This window comes from Aphidius gifuensis, linkage group LG3 (genome assembly GCF_014905175.1).
Source record: "Aphidius gifuensis isolate YNYX2018 linkage group LG3, ASM1490517v1, whole genome shotgun sequence".
NCBI lineage: Eukaryota > Metazoa > Arthropoda > Insecta > Hymenoptera > Braconidae > Aphidius > Aphidius gifuensis.
The window spans coordinates 11531106-11547888 of NC_057790.1; the positions used below are offsets into that span (position 1 = coordinate 11531106).

At 25.4% G+C, this 16783-nt stretch overlaps 3 protein-coding genes across 5 annotated transcripts; 1 reads left to right on the forward strand and 2 right to left on the reverse strand.

Annotated features, from left to right (window-relative positions):
* Window positions 1-1083: 1083 nt before the first annotated feature.
* On the forward strand, window positions 1084-4307 carry LOC122850895 (putative nuclease HARBI1). Its single transcript, XM_044149951.1, has 6 exons — window positions 1084-1264; window positions 1897-1943; window positions 2054-2076; window positions 2143-2988; window positions 3067-3134; window positions 3202-4307. The coding sequence occupies exons 1-5, from the start codon at window positions 1084-1086 to the stop codon at window positions 3080-3082; spliced, it is 1113 nt and encodes a 370-aa protein (XP_044005886.1). The 3' UTR covers window positions 3083-3134; window positions 3202-4307.
* Window positions 4308-6388: 2081 nt separating this feature from the next.
* LOC122851938 lies at window positions 6389-8694 on the reverse strand. The gene is made up of 4 exons (XM_044151474.1): window positions 8166-8694; window positions 7925-8086; window positions 7609-7840; window positions 6389-7336 (listed from the first exon to the last, which is right to left on the reverse strand). Exon 4 carries the CDS (start codon window positions 7252-7254, stop codon window positions 6406-6408), a length of 849 nt encoding a protein of 282 aa, XP_044007409.1. The 5' UTR covers window positions 7255-7336; window positions 7609-7840; window positions 7925-8086; window positions 8166-8694; the 3' UTR covers window positions 6389-6405.
* Window positions 8695-8720: 26 nt separating this feature from the next.
* LOC122851933 (equilibrative nucleoside transporter 1-like) lies at window positions 8721-11980 on the reverse strand. Of its 3 annotated transcripts, XR_006373760.1 has the most exons (8): window positions 11912-11980; window positions 11718-11843; window positions 11485-11630; window positions 11299-11384; window positions 10913-11089; window positions 10418-10833; window positions 10085-10330; window positions 8721-9847 (listed from the first exon to the last, which is right to left on the reverse strand). XR_006373760.1 is itself a non-coding variant. In XM_044151465.1 (6 exons), exons 1-6 carry the CDS (start codon window positions 11920-11922, stop codon window positions 10791-10793), a joined length of 576 nt encoding a protein of 191 aa, XP_044007400.1. In that variant the 5' UTR covers window positions 11923-11980; the 3' UTR covers window positions 10676-10790. The 3 variants fall into 3 exon arrangements, 2 of the variants coding, with proteins under 2 accessions (XP_044007399.1, XP_044007400.1); XM_044151465.1 differs by lacking the exons at window positions 8721-9847; window positions 10085-10330 and having other exon boundaries at window positions 10676-10833; window positions 10926-11089; XM_044151464.1 differs by lacking the exons at window positions 10913-11089; window positions 11299-11384; window positions 11485-11630; window positions 11718-11843; window positions 11912-11980 and having other exon boundaries at window positions 10418-10671.
* Window positions 11981-16783: the final 4803 nt, after the last annotated feature.

Here is a 16783-nt window from a genome sequence, read left to right on the forward strand (position 1 = left end):
ATGTATATTTGAAGAAATAAAAAAAAATTTCCAAAAATTAAATGATAATCTATCATACGTTCCTGGAAAAGAAAATAAATATTAATTGATATTCGATGAGATTGATATGCAAAAAATTAAATTAAGAAAAATGAAAAAATATATCTACAATTGAATTATAAAAAAAAAAAAAAAAAATCAATCCACAGTTGATTAATTATCAAACTGGAAAAAAATATCTATATGTATTTTTACCTGAAAGAAAATTTATATAAGTCAATCAACTAAAGATTATTTTTTTGGTATGCATATTTTATTTTAAAAAGTATAATTACATATCAATCACAAAAATGATTGAATTTTTTTTGTTTTTAAAATGATTAAATATGAATAATAAATAATGATTGAATATACATAATAATATGATGAGTTGGATATATCATTTTTAAATTAATAACAATGTTATTAGTATTTTTTTGTATTTTTTGGAATTTGTTTTCTTAGTTATTCAATTAGTTCAAAATGGAGCTCATCGTCTTCTTTTGTACACTTGACGTTTTTATCATCAAATATAACTTGGACTCCGTTGTTTGGTTTTGTAATAATTCTTGAAATTTTGATAATGAAAACCAAAGTTTCATTATCTACTTGTATTCAGCGGGGATAAGCCCTGATGGTTGGATCTTCATCATCCACATAAAGAACTTGGAGTCTGAAACCAAAAATTTTAATTATTCAAATACAAAAAAAATAAAAATAAACAATGAATTAATAATTAATAATTAATAATTAATAATGACTGCCATTCAATCATGAAAAAAAAAAATCACAACCATACACTAACTAATCGATTGTTTTTTTTTTTTTTTTGAAATCACGAATTTTTCAAAAAAGAAAAATTAATTTATTATCGTAATTATTTAATTGAAAGTTATATGTAAACACAATGCGATGCAAATAAGTAAACTTTGTATGTTATTCAACGAGCATTGTAGCCACCGATAATTCGGATCCGGATCAAAAACGAGCATTGTACGAACAACACAGCGTGCGTCAATTATAAAATCTATTCGAGGATTTCCAATACGGGATACACCGGCCATGATGTTTGGTCGTCAATATGAAGAAGATGCAATACAAAAATTAAAAACAGCAATTAATGCACATTCAATCGTTAAATGTGGATTATTTATCGACGAAATATATGAGATGTTGGCTTGCACACCAGATGGAGTAGTTGAAGAAGAGGATGCAATTGTCAAGGTCAAGGCTTTATATAGGGCTGGTTTTTTCGTCCACAGTTACAGTTAACCAGTAGTTATTTTTTTAACTACTAGTTTGTTAACTACTAGTTTTTTTTTTTATCGGTCGTTGGAATAAATTTTGAAGTAAAACACAGATGTCAGGATATTGTTATACTAAAAGAAAAATAAAATATAAATATATAAATAAATAACAAAAAAAATATCAATATAAAATAAATATTAATTAATATTAAACTAACAAATAATAAAAACAATAAAAATAATAAATAACAAATAATATTATGACGAACAATAAAAGTCATAAATAATAAAGATCACCGGTGATATCACAAATAAAACTCGTGATAGTTTTTTGGTTATGTGTTGATGTTTACGTTTTTTTTTGACATATCAATAAATATTAAAATAACAAATAATTAACAATAAATAACAAAAGAAAAATGTGCAAAAAAAATTAATAATAAATCATAAATAATAAATAATAAATAATAAATCAAATAACAGGTGAATATATAAAATAACAATAAACTTCTCTTAATTTTATGTTTATTTGTTGTTGTTGTTGTTATTGTTGAGTCAACATATTTATTTAAAAATAAATACTTGTTTGTTATTTATAATTTGTTTATCGTTATATGTTCTCTATTTTAAGAACCAATGGATGTTTATCGTAATAGAAGACGAGGACAAAGGCGAAGAGTCAGAGCAAGACCAGTCATTGATTTTTTCCAACTTACTCCACAACAATTCGAGAAGCGGTTTAGGTTGTCTCACGAAGATATAGATGTGTAGGTTGAAAGAATTGGAAGGACTTGCTGCACGATGATCAAAGGTTATTATTAATTATTAGTTTATATTTTTTTATCTTAAATAAATAATTTAATTTTTTCAAAATTAGAAATGAACAAATCCCACCCAGGACTCAAATTTTAATAACTCTTCGGTTCTTGGCATCTGGTGCATTTTATAAAGTAATAGGTGACTTTGCTGGTATCTCAAAATCAACTGTTTGGTCCATTATTCATAGAGTAATCCATCGTATTGCCAGTCTTCGTGATGAATATATTCACTTTCCAACAACTCAACAAGAAATTCGACAAACTCAAGCTGATTTTTTTGTTAGATTTGGGTTTCCTAGAGTAGTAGGATGTATTGATTGTAAGCATATACAAATAAGGTCATTTGGTGGTCCTGATGCAGAATTATTCCGTAATCGAGATAATTATTTCTCGATAAATACCCAAGTTGTGTGTAATGCACACCTGGAGATTACAGACATTGTTGCAAGATGGCCTGGATCTTCACACGATTCAACAATTTTTCATAATAGTCGTTTGATGGCAAATTTTGAAGCTGCTAATTATCAAGATGGTTTGTTATTGGGAGACGCTGGCTATCCATCTCTCCCTTTTTTGATGACACCAGTAGCTCAACCAAATACTCCTCAAGAAGTTCTATATAATGAATCACAAATAAGGACTCGTGGACACATTGAACGTCTTTTTGGTATATGGGCTCGAAAATGGCCATTTATTTCGGGTTCACGGTTTAAACACCGTGAAAACACATTCGCAGCAATTGTTGCACTAGCTGTTTTACACAATATTGTTCGCCAAAGGCAACTAATGTGGATTGGTCGAGTTACTGGAGATGTAAATGAATATACAAGGATCATTCATAACACTTTTAACATTCAGCCTAACCAGAATGCCCGTCAACAAATCATTGATAATTATTTTTACAGGTATGTATATGTTTATTTGGAGCTTCTTGATAATTTAGTATGAATTGTTTTGTATAATTTTCAAAAATAATATTACAGACTGATTCATGATTGATGCCAAGTACTTCACAAGATGCAGGCAATACTGACATTACAACTGACACAAGGTATGATATAATATCCATAAAATATCAATATTGACACAATAATTAATTATTATCAATTTATATTTAGTGCTGGTGATCAAGTTGTACCATCACATATCTCAAATGTATCTGAAACATCTTCATAACAACAACAACAACAACAAGATAAAGTCAAACAAGTAAATAAGTAACAATAAATAATAAAACAAAAACACCAGCATCAAAATCCAAACGTGGTGGAAGTCAACGACGTGGAAAAAAATGGTTGAAATACCAGTGTCAACAGTAATAATAATGGTGATAAAAGCTTGTTTGATTAATTATACTCAGATGTTTTGGTAACAGAAATCATTGACAATTGGATCCAAGACTACAAAAATAATAAAGAAAAAGCTTTATTACTCTTCGTACAATTCATCATTGATGCAACATGTTCCGAAGAACAATTGACACTTGAAATTCTCTACTGACTGATCTTAAAGATAAAGAACTTCGTGAAAATTTTAGTAAATTCATTAAAAATTTTGTGTATACATCTCAGAATGACATATTATTTGATGAATATTTATTAGATAACAATATATTATTTTTAGTACATTTATCACGTTCAAAAGTTCAATCATACAGACATACTGCAACATTTTTATGTATGAAATTGGCAACTGGTCTTGTTGATGTATGTTCAAATTTAACACAAATACTCGTCAAAACAAATAGACAATATGATAGTGAAAAAAAAATATTCATTCACGTGATGTCATTCAAAATATACGTTTAATTTGTGTATCTGCTGTTGGATCATGCATGAAAAAAAAAAAAACAATATATGAAAGTTAATTATTTAAAATACATTGGCTGGGCATTATTTGATGATGAAAAAAATGGTATAATTTGAAAAAAAAACACTAGAGATATTACAAAAATTTTTTTGCAGTTATTCCAATGAATATCATAACATTAATTGACAATTATTATCCAGATTTATTGACTAATGAAGATCATGAAACAATGTACAAATTAATATTTCTCAAAGACAGATCAATGGCACAAGCTGGTGGTGAATTTCATTTCATTTTTTTTTTACATTTCAATTAATCGTCAACTTATTGAATAACTTAAATAAATCCAATAACTTATTAGCAACTTTGTTATTATTATTATAATTATAAGAAAAGAATAAATTATACTTTGAGTTATTTAAATTCTCTTATCATGATGACTGTTAATTGTCTAAAAATCACAAGAATTTATAAGCCAAATAATTGTTGAAGCAATCATCATTTTAACTTACAAATACGTTAAATATAATTCATAATTATCTTAATAAACATCTCGAGGAATAACAACAAGAAAAAATAAAACAATAATTTTTTTATTTTTTACTTACAAAACTTCTCAAACACTGTTTAGTTTTAGTTTTTTTTTTTTTTTTTTTTTTTGACAAGAAAAAAATAAAGTAAATCCATTTTACATTATTAATTTAAGTTATTGAATAATATTTTACTCAAACAGTAATTATTGAATGGAATAATAATTATTGAATGGAAATAATAAGAAATCAAAGATTGATTATGAAAAAAAAAATATATATATTTTATGCCATTATTTATTGATTATTTTTTATTATAAAAATGAAAAAGAGAAAAAAAAATTATATACGTAATAAGTATAATAATAATCTAATGTTTGTTCATAATAATTGTAATATTAATTATTTTTTTTTTTTTTTATTAAACTTCTAAAGAAAACACGAAAAAAAAAAATTTTATTTTAATGAAAAACAAAAAACAACTATTATTTCTATTATTATTAATTTTTTTGTTTTAGAATATTTAAAAAAAAATTCAACTAACAATATGATTTTTTTTTTAAACAAAATAAAATATAATAATTTAAAAAAAAAAAAAAAAACTGATTAGTATTTTAAAAAGAAAAAATGATATAATCAATATTTATTTATTGAGGATAAGTAGTTAAATCAAGTGTCAATACTTTACTCTCTGAACATCCACCGACATCAGGACAAATACCAACAAGTGCATCAGCATGACAATAAAATTCTTCTTTCAATGATTTTGTATAGCAGCAACAGCAGCTGTTAAATAACCACCATTCTGTTGTCTTGGTGCTTGATTCATATTACGTCCTTGATAACCACCAGTTGAACGTGATTGATATCTTGGTCCTCCTTGTGATGCTTGATAATTTGGATTACCATTTGCTGATTGATGATAATTATTTTGTTGATAAGCACCATTTGTTGGACGTTGTTGTTGTTGTTGTTGTTGCTGCTGTTGTTGTTGTTGTGGTACTTGTGCTTGTTGTTGTTGATAACCATTTTGATAATTATATGAACGTTGTAATTGTCCATTCATCATATAATTATTTTGTTGTTGTCTTTGCATTGGTTGACGTTCTGACATTTGATTTTGATGATAATTTTGTGGTTGATATTGTTGATTATTTTGCCATGTATTTGTACCAGTTGGACTTGCATTATTACGTGGACTTGAACTCATTGAATTATCTTTACTACCTGGTCTAACTGTATTCCATCTTTGACGTCCTTTACCAAATTGTCCACGTTGTGAATTAGCCAATTCAATTAATTGTGGATTAACAACTTGTCCAGCTTCTTCAAGTACAGACATTAATTCTTTAGTTTGACGTGCATTATTAAGTGTAAATATGCATATGCTGTACCAGCTGCTTGACAACATCCAGTTCTACCAATTCTATGTATATAATCCTCAACATTATTCATTTTTCCCGCTAATATTTTGTATTTCTTGATCACATTCATTCATTGTTTTTTCAATTTCACTTATTGTTGGTACAAATTTATCAAGTACCATTTGTAAAACAGATAATTCATTCGCATGTTCTTTTATTTTTTTTTGTGTTGCAACTAAATCATTTTTATTATATTTTAAACGTGTTTCTAAACCACGTATTTGTGATTCAATTGTATTTAATTCAGATTCTTTACGTGATTTTTTTGATGAATCACGTAATTTTTCAGTTAATTTTTCTTTTTGTGATTTTAATTGTGACATTTGTTTTTCATACCAACTTTTTTTGTTTAGTGAACAAAAAATAAAATAATTTAACTCATTAATTTTAGCGAAAAAAAAAAAAAAACAAACAAACAAACAAAAAAACATTGAACATGAGTTAATAATAATGAATAATTATTAATATATTTTTTTTCATTGAAAAAAATATTTAATGAAACGAAATAATAATTTAAATAATAAAATTATTATTTTTCTCGTATAGCACCACAAAAATCTTATGCTGAATAAAATGCAAGACGACTTTTCAATTGTTTTACATCATTTGAAAATGCCATTATTTCATGAAGCAAATGCCTCTCATCTTTTTCTTTTTGATTTTCAATTTCATTATTTGTTTTATTGTTAATATATGTTTCTTGCCATAATGAAAATTGTAACTTTTCTTCTTCTTTAAATTTTTCCAGCTCATGTTCAATACTTATCTTGATATTGTCAATTTTTGTATTTATTTTTTCATCATTAATTTTTTTAACATCATTTATAATTTTTGATATTTCATTACTTGAGGCAAATTGAATATTTTTTTTTTTGATATTTTGAAAATATGTATATAATTTTTCATCCTCAATTTCACCATCATCATCATTAGCATTATTGATATTGCCATATTTATTGGCATAAAAATCAAAAACTAATTTAAACAAAAGTTTTGATAATTTCATTTCTTGAATTTTAAAAAATACTTGCAGCTCTAAATTGGCATCTTCCAGTAAATATTGTATTCCACAATCCAGGGAAACAGTAAATGAAATTACTTGAATTTGTCTTATTTTTCTTGAGTTATCAAAACGACATTTTGATAATTCTTCTTTCAATACACGAAATTTGTACATGACAGATTGATAAATCTGTAAAATTTCTTGTTCCAATCGATGAGTATTATCTTGAACAAAATTATTATATTTTTCATTAATAATTTTTGTTAAAATACTTAATTCTTTTTTTAACGTAGAAGTTTGTAAACGTGTATTTGATTTTTTTAAACAATTTTTTTGCACGAATTCTTCCGTCAATGCATTCATCAATGCCACACTTTCAGTACTCGATTCCAGAAAGAACTCCATGGTGTGTATGGTTTCAGTGTTACTTGGTGACTGACTTATTGGTAACTGTTTCTGGGCGTTTTTCACACAAGTTTTGTAGTTTCTAAAAAACAAAAGAAAAATTTATAATATTCGAAGAAAAAAAAAAAAAAAAAATATAAACAAAAAAGAGTCGAATAAAGTAAATCTTATGTTTTTTTTTTTTTTATTCTTTCAATAGATTGTTTTTTATTTTCAATAAAAATAAATAATAATTTTACTTAATTATTAATAATAATTAGAATTATTTGTTAAAAATATTCTATTGAAAGTATTATTAATTATTAATTATTTTATCCATTGTTTTATATTTTTTTTTTGAGCAAACTAACTTACCTTTTTTATCAAAACAATATGACAAATATCATGATTATTTGATGACGATTTAACATTTCAATATCAGATGTTAATGATGTAAAATCTTGTTGTCCAGGTGCATTTGGCTAGCACCATACCATTTAACTAACAGCTGCATTGCAATGTCTTTTTGTAATACACAATTTGATGTTAGTATAAACAATTTACCACCAATCCACGTACTGTACAAACGTTCTTGTGGTGCTGATATCTATTAAAAATATAATAATTAAAATAATAATATACATTTGTTTGAAATAACGTGATTAGATTTATTTAGAAATTTGTTTATTACCCTGATTTTTATGTCTTTTGGTGACATTTTTCGTATTTCTGATAGTAACCTGTCACCAAAACCCTGAATCATCAATACGTTCCAGTGCTTGTGTTGATATTGGTGATGATAATGGACAATTTATTGGTGGCTGTGCTGATGATGTACGTTTTTTTCTAATAACTGTGCATTTTTTAAATTTAAATAATAATTATTATCAGTGAAATTTGAAATTAACAAAATGTAATTAAAATAAATTTACCAGTTGAACTTATTGGTGTGGTACTTGTTGATTGTAGATTTAAAAATCCACTTTTTTATGATCTTCAACAATAACAGATGAACATAAAATTGTTGCATTTAAAAATGCATCAATGTCTAATTGACTGAGACTATCTGGTGATGCTTGATTTAAATTATGAGCAGATATTTGTAAATTTTTAAATACATGACAGTGCTGAATTAATGTTTTTTAGATTATAAATTTTGAGTGTTTAATGGTTTTGGTTTATTGACAATACCAATCCAAACATGATGATGTAATGAAGCTGGAAATACTTGTTCACTTATTTGATGAAATTCAGCAAGTTCAATAGATGATAATAATCTAATGGGTGAATTTTTAGTTGTGTCATTAGCTTCATTTGATTAAGATTTAATATTTGCTGATAATGGTTTTGTACGACGTATTATTAAACAAGCTAGATGATAATTTAATTGTGCAAACATATGACAATATGTAAATTATAATTTGATATATTTGATTTTTTGAGAAAGATATTAAATTGAAAATATCAACAAGACTGAATGAATTAATAATATAAATGAGATGCTGGTATTGTGAAAATGTTTTTTTGGTGCTATTTTTTTATTTTATCTTGTTTAATTTTTTTTTTTATTTTCTTCAACTTGCTGCTCCAATAATCGGCATTGAAGTTCTTCTTTCCTCAACGATATTTTCAACATTTCAATTTCTATTGGCATCTTTTGTTTTGTTTCATGAATCATCATATCAATAAGTTCATTAATTTTTGGGGTTGCCTCTGGTAATATTTTTTTCAAGCTGTGTAGGGTCTTGATATTATTGGGGTGTCTATCTTGACCAGGTGAAGTGACAGATGCATTAAGAGATGGCTGTGATGAAGTATCAGCTGATATGTAATTTGCCATACTTTTAGTGCATATATTACTTTCACAGTTTTTATAATTAGTTAAATCACGTTCATTGATTTTTTTTTTATTGATGTTCAATTCAGACAAGGGTTTGACTTGTTTCAAAGTGGATGTGCTTCCATTTGGAAGTTGGATTTTTTTCTCTGTTACATGTAATTTCACAACTTTTGAAATAGAAGACTGGAGAGGAGCGCTGACTAGTTTTTTAGATGATTTTTTTTCCCAACGATCCCAAAGTGGTATTTCTTTTGATTCATGAACTAAATGATCAAAAATTTCTTGGCAATCTTTATTGTTTTCAATTGAATTTTCTTGATCTTCCAAAATATCATTAACACAAGGTATTACTTCATTCTGTTTTAGTTTTTTCTTCAGTGGTTCAGCATCATTATCATATTCACTATTAAAACCAGTTGCTGACAAACCAATAATTGATAAAACTTTTTCAAATACATCATTAGTGAACAATTTTTTTTTTCCTCCTCCTGTTTCGTATTTTATTCTCTTCATACCGGCACTGTATGACCTTGCCTCTTTTTTTAAATTCGACCATTTATTTTTTAATGATGATATAGGTCGACTTTCATTTTGAGATGGTCCTTGATTGAATTCTTTTTCTATTTTTGTCCAACATTCATCTTTAAATTTATTGCTGATCCCATCTGTTTCTTTGTTATTAATAATTGATTTATATTTATAAACTAAATCAACTAACAGCATCGTTTCTCGAACCTCGTAATTAGAACTTCTAACAACATTTGCCATAGTGCACTACAAACAAAAAATATTAATTATTTGATGATTGAGAATATATAAAAAATCTTTAATTGAATTTTTAATTTTTTTTGAGGTTACTCCGAAAAATGATTGTGTTTTTAAATTTATTTTTGATTCATTTGTTAAATGAAATCATTTTAATTTTTTTTTTCAAAAAGACTGATAAAACAAATGGTAAATATATATTTTTCGTAATTTTAAATTTTAAAATTCAAAAAATAAATTTTTTACCTTTTAATTGCATTGATTAAATGCAAATGATGTTGTACAAGTTGTAATTGATACACTTGTAGTTGTTATCCATGAGCAACTCTTAATGTAACATCCTGTGCATAATTTCTACTATTATTTGTAATTACTGATATATTAGATGATGATAGCTGGTTGGTATTGTTGGTGGTGCTTTAACTTGATTTAATAATCTAATATTAATTTTAATGATAATAGAGACTGAAATTCCATGCTGGTTCAACACATCTAAGGAAAATGAAATATTAATTTAATAAACATGTATTCTCTTGCAACGAGATTCAAAATAATTAAGTGATTCATTTTTATACGTACTTTCCACAATTCATCATGGTAAGTGATGAAAAATAACCACTTGAAAGACCCATTGTTAATGAAAGAATAAAATAAACCCAATCATTGTGATATAAGATTGGTAAATGTAGCATCTAAACAACCATATCTAATATTTTACATAATACTTGTTGAAAATAAAATTGGCTCTTGATCAATATAACCCATAAGTTTTCGCCTCAAATCACTTGAATTTATTGTTCTAATATCAACACCATCAATTTTTATTGTTTCACTAGTAACATCATACATTCGTTCTAATAATGCAGCAATAGTTGATTTACCATTACCACTTGATTCAACAATTGCAACAGTTTTACCAAATCTTGACGAAATTTCATTGTTACTCTTTGTCCTACACATGACAGTGTATATACATAAGTAAATGTAAAAAGTTTCTGGAAAGAAATAATTATAATTGAATATGTTTTGATTAAAAGCAAAGAATTCATAAATAAAATATATCAAATTACATACTTGAATTACATACATGCGAGCTAATTTAAATGCTGGTATCGCTAGTTGTTGAAAAATACTAGTCATAAAATCACCATCACTTGCTTTTCCATCTTGTCTTACTTTTGTTATGACATTGACGATGTGACTGACACACTGACGTATCCAAATATTTAATACTGCCACAATAAATGCACTCTAAATAATTTAATAAACAAATTGCATTAATCAATTAATTAATTAAGATTATTGTATTAATTTTCTCCATTGAAAATCATTTAATCTTGTATTATGATTATGTATTATATTTAAATTTTTTAAATATTTATTTTCAGTTTATTTTCAATTAATTTATTTTTATTTACTATTAATTTACTGTAATACATTGTTTGGCTTAAAATACATACCGATCCTAAAGTAATAGCTCCAGTATATTTACCAGGTAGTTTTGCAGCCATACCATATACAGAATTTTGATAAATACCATTCGTAGCTGATTAACAAAAAATAAGAAAATAATATCATTTATAGAATTTAGTTTCTAACTAAAAAAACAGTATCATTAGTAATAACATAAGTATTTTTTTTCTTACTATTTAAAAGAAAAACAGATCCCATTGTAATCCAAAAAAATAATGTTGTTTGATTTTTAGTATCATCCATGGCCATTCCAATTGTGAATAAAAATATAACAGCTTCAACAACTAAACCCCAAACAATTCTCTTGCCAATTTTTCCTCTACAAAATAAAATTAAAATAAAATTAATTTAATGTAACGAAAATTTCTATATTTTATAGAAAAAACAATATAATTATTCAACTTACCCAGTTGAAAAGAATAGATCAAACCAATTGAAAAATAAATTTGGCAGTTGAACAGTCAATGTGAGATAAAACATGTAATTAGATTTATAATATTGATTGCCCTTTGAACTTGACATCTTAAAAATACTATAAAAATAAATTTAATATATTTAAGTTGTATGTTTTATTAAAAAGAAATTCATTTAACAATATACCTCATTTGCATTTAAAAACATGTTCTAGGACATATGAAGTACCATGGTCAAGTAAAGAAGGTTCATTCTAAAAATAAAAAAATAAATCATTAAAATATTTATTTATATTTAATTAATAAATTTATATAAATAACTCTAACTTTTTTATTTTGATCAAGATAAAGATCGTTTATAACCAAAAACCAATATTGGAAGTTCTAACCCTTAATTTTAACCATTAAAATTAAACAAAATATTAGTTAGAAATTTTTAAATACTAGTTAATTTTAATTGTTTATTAAAAAAACTAGCCCATACTCCAGTCCTTCATCCAGCCGAAGCAATAAAAACAATAAAAACATACAACGGAATGTTTGAAGACAATAGTGATCCAAAAAATATGAAAAAATCGCATCATTACTATTACCAAATTCAAGGTCAACTGCATATAACAAAAAAAAAATTTTGTTATTTCGTAATATTTACTTATTAATTATATTATAATATTTACTTATTAATTATATTAAAGTCTATCCTGATCTTGAATTTTGGGAAAATAAGATGCTACCCAAGCTTATTTCATTCTGGGAGGAATCATTTGCTCCTGAAATTTAACTCAGAGCAAATAGAGAAATAGAGATTCGCGAGCCTAAAAGTGTTTCTCGAAAAAAACCACAAAAAAAAATCAATGAAAACGGTGCAATAAATAAAAGAAAGAATAATACAAAAACGATCAATTCGGTTGAACATGGATTGTCCGAAGAATCTGACAATGAAACTATGTCATTCAGAAAAACTTCATTACAGAATAAAACAACAATGAAAACTGACAATGGGGACGATAACATTGTTGAAACAGTTGTTCAAAATATAAGAGAAGAAAACGTGATTATAAATATACAAGAAAAAAATAGTTTGCTCAACGATGATGCAATACAAACTTATATGAATATTTTGGGAGCAAATGTGCCTAGTATAAATTTCGCAAGAGTTTTGCACATGAGCTACCAAAATATGATTCAACCGTGAACTTTGGAGACTTTGATATTGCAATCATTGGTGGGCAAAACTCAAGTCATTGGTGTTGCATATATCGAAAAAATAATAAAATTCATGTTTATGATAGTGGAGCCAGGGATAATTATACTCAATTTGCTGATGATGAGAAAAAGTATCTGAGAAAACGATATCCAATGGTACTAGAAAATGACATACGATTCATACCAATGAAAACCAAACAACCAGATAGATACAGCTGTGGAATATATGCAGCAGCTTTTGCGACAGCATTGGCGTACGGACTAGACCCATCACAAATTGAATTTTCGCGAGATGTGACGGAAATGCGTCAACATATGACGAACATTATTATTCATAATGAGTTAACACTGTTTCCACTTAAAGAATCATGATCGTAAAAGAATAATACTCGAATCTAGTATAATAATTCCATTTTTTTATAATTTACGTCTGATTTTATAAATTTTTTCAAAATTTTATTTACTATAAAATACAATAATCAAAAGTTTTTAAAAAAAATTAGTTAATAATGAATAATAATATATAGTGATATAATACAACAATGGAACATTCAATGTATTATTATTATACAACAATAAAACATTAAATATATTATTAATAAAAAAATTAACACCTGAATGACTTTTGGTAATTTCCAGATAACAGTATATTGAGTATTATTAGTATTGAAAGAACAAAAAACATAAATAATTTCATGGTAATTGAAAAATTCATGGTACATAAAGTAAAATAGAAAACAATAAAAAAAATTCAACAATTTAAGTTTCATTGTTAATTTTATAAGGTTTTTAAACAATTAATTTTTACATTTTTACATATAAAGTGTTATCTATACTTTTATTGTCAATTATCAATCAAGATACAAATCCATTTTCAATTTTTTCATTTGTTCTTTGCTTTTAAAATTTCTTTTTATTATAATATTCTTTCATGTTATATTTATTTTTTTTGTTCAATAATTATTTTTTAGTAAATCAGTTTACAATCAGTGTCGCTAATAATTTTTTCCATTTTATTTGTACATTCAATAGCCACTCATTTAACACTCAATACCTTTATTGTCTTGTTTATTTTAAAAATTCTATTATACTTTGATGAAGTAGCCAATTTATGTTTCAGCTTTACGGTTTGCCTTTTGATTTTCAATCATTTGATACATATGGATCGTCAAATATTGGAATATAAAATAATACAACGGTTCTACAAAGTTAGATATTTTCATTATTTTATTTTTGATAACAAAGTTCTAATGCAGATTATCTGAAAAAAATTAAATTTATAAGGAAATAAATATACTAAAAAAATAAAAATCAACTACTTGTCTAGTCAATATTATTTTTTAAAATTCAATATTTACCAGATATATTTGTTCCTGGTTCAACAAATGAATTACCACTTTGTTATTGAAATGGTAATGAAGATGAAGTTGATGGTGCTCGATTTTGTTTATTTGCTGAACCAATTGTTACATCTTCATCATTATTTTTTTTTGCAAATTTTCCATCAAAAACTGTTCAAGTAGCAGACAAGTAATTATTGACAGATTGTGATGACGCAACCTTATCAATTTATCCAATACATATTGTGGAATTTGGTCATGTTACTAACTCACGAAAACTTTTCTTAATATTTCTGCATTGACATTGATGTAATATATCAACTAAATTATTTAAATTTAGTCGTGATATATTTATCTGATTTTCCAGATATATTATATTCGTCACTAAATCCATCACATTACTGAAATATAAAATAACATGAAAATTATAATCTTTAACGTTTGGAAAATTCACATATACATTTGTTCACAAGTGGAAAAATCATTAGATGATAAATTATTTGAATAACTTACATATACTTGACTTCGTTGTCATATGAATATCACAGTATCATTAAAATGATAATAATTTTTCTGTTGATATTGATAGAGCATATGGACTAACATTTTGGTGGCCAAATGTATTGATAATCAATCATGATGACCACCAACTCAATGCGTACTATCAAGTGTACCAGCCTGCATTAGAACAACAACATTATTTCCATTTGCTGAAATTCTAGCAACAAGTTTCTGTTAACTTTTTCTAGAGTAGAGCATTCAACAGTTGACGTTTATGTGGTAATCACCATAACCATAACCATAATCATTGACAGAGTAAAAAAAACTTTTAACAACACAGCGTCACAAAAATTAGTATTCTTACAATAATTTTATTTAATTCTTTAATAAAAAAATAAAAATTAAAACCAAGTTTTAACCTATTGTTGAAAAGTAAATGATAATGTCGAGAATAATTACTATTTATATGTCTACTTGATATTATTTAATAAATTTTTGTATTTATAAGTATGATAATGACTGCGCATGTGCATTGAACTTATACATGAAATGGCATCCAAAAAAAAAATGTGCTTCACATTGAGAGGACTTTGACGTCACACTGTGGATGGGCTGCTGTCTATACTTGATATGTAGTGTGTGATTTACGTTACACGTCCTTTATATTTTTTTTTTATATTTCTCGAAGTATCATTTTATTCACTGTTTAACAAATTGAAAAAATGTCATCAGCTTGTCAGACAAGTAAGTGTTAAAAAAATATTTATTGTTAAAACAAAATCAAATGCAATATATTTGTATATATTTTTTTTCTTTGGGGTTATGTTTGTGTGTGTGGGCAATAATGTTATAGTCAAAAATTCATATGTCTGCAGTACTTAGAAGAAATAAAAAACAGTTTTTTCAATTATTATTATTATTTTAGTATTTTATTATTTATGAACATGACATGAACATCTTACAAATTATTTTATTTTTATGCCAAGGAACGAAAAAAGAGAAAAGTTAACTAATGAAGCAAAGACAATTAAAAATGATGGTAATAAATCTACTGAAGAGAGCACCTCAATGTTTAAAAATTTTATGGAAGATCAAAGTAAAAACAAATCAAGTCAAGGATCTGCACAATGTGAGTTACTTCTTAATACAGCTTATGCACCACTCTCAAATAAAAAATTTTTTTTTTAATAAACTTAGTTCAAAATTGTAATTTATTTATATTAAAAAAAAAAAAAAAAATAACTGTTTTAAAAATATTTTAAACTGTTTTTTTTTTTTTTATATTTCTTATTATTTAAATCTTGAGCAATATTGATTGAGATCACTGTTAAAATAAAAAGAAAAATACAACTTTATTTTGATAATATTAACCATATTAATATTTTAAAAAATTTTTACATAGGTAAAGGGAATAAAATAAATCAACCAGCTGATATAATAAACAATGATGATAAATTTACTAAAAAAAGGATGTTGACGTTTAAAAATTTAATTGAAGGTAAAAACCAGAGTAAATCAAGTCAAAGACCTAGACGAGGTAAATCATTACTTAATATTTTCCTATTATTATTTCCTATATTACTCTTAAATTGTTTTTGATTTATGAATATAATTTTATTTAGATTGATCGAAGTTAAAGTTTATCAGAAAATAATTTTTTTTTTTTTACTTCCAGGCCAGGAAACAAAAAAAACTGATCAACCTAAAATAATTGACAAAAATAATAAATTGACTGAAAACAACACTTTGGAGTTTAAAAAAAATATGAAAGATAAAAGCTCGAATAAAGCAAGTCAAATACCTAAATTGGGTGAGTTATCAGTTAATATTATTATGTCAAATGATAAAAAAACAGAATTTTTATGTATAATAATTTTGTAGTTAATGATGAACCAGTGAAACGCCGTGGTAGACCACCGAAAAAGACGGATTCTAATATAATATGTAATGAAAAAAATAATTCAAGAAATCCCACAAAAAAACAAAGAAAAGATACAAACAGTCAGCAAGAT

Coding starts and splice junctions, on each gene's coding strand:
- LOC122850895 (XM_044149951.1), top strand. CDS start 1,084: ATGTTTGGTCGTCAATATGAAGAAGATGCAATACAAAAATTAAAAACA. Junction 1,265..1,896: donor CAAGGCTTTATATAGGGCTG/GTTTTTTCGTCC, acceptor CTCTATTTTAAG/AACCAATGGATGTTTATCGT. Junction 1,944..2,053: donor GACGAGGACAAAGGCGAAGA/GTCAGAGCAAGA, acceptor AAGAATTGGAAG/GACTTGCTGCACGATGATCA.
- LOC122851938 (XM_044151474.1), bottom strand. CDS start 7,254: ATGGAGTTCTTTCTGGAATCGAGTACTGAAAGTGTGGCATTGATGAAT.
- LOC122851933 (XM_044151464.1), bottom strand. CDS start 9,841: ATGGCAAATGTTGTTAGAAGTTCTAATTACGAGGTTCGAGAAACGATG.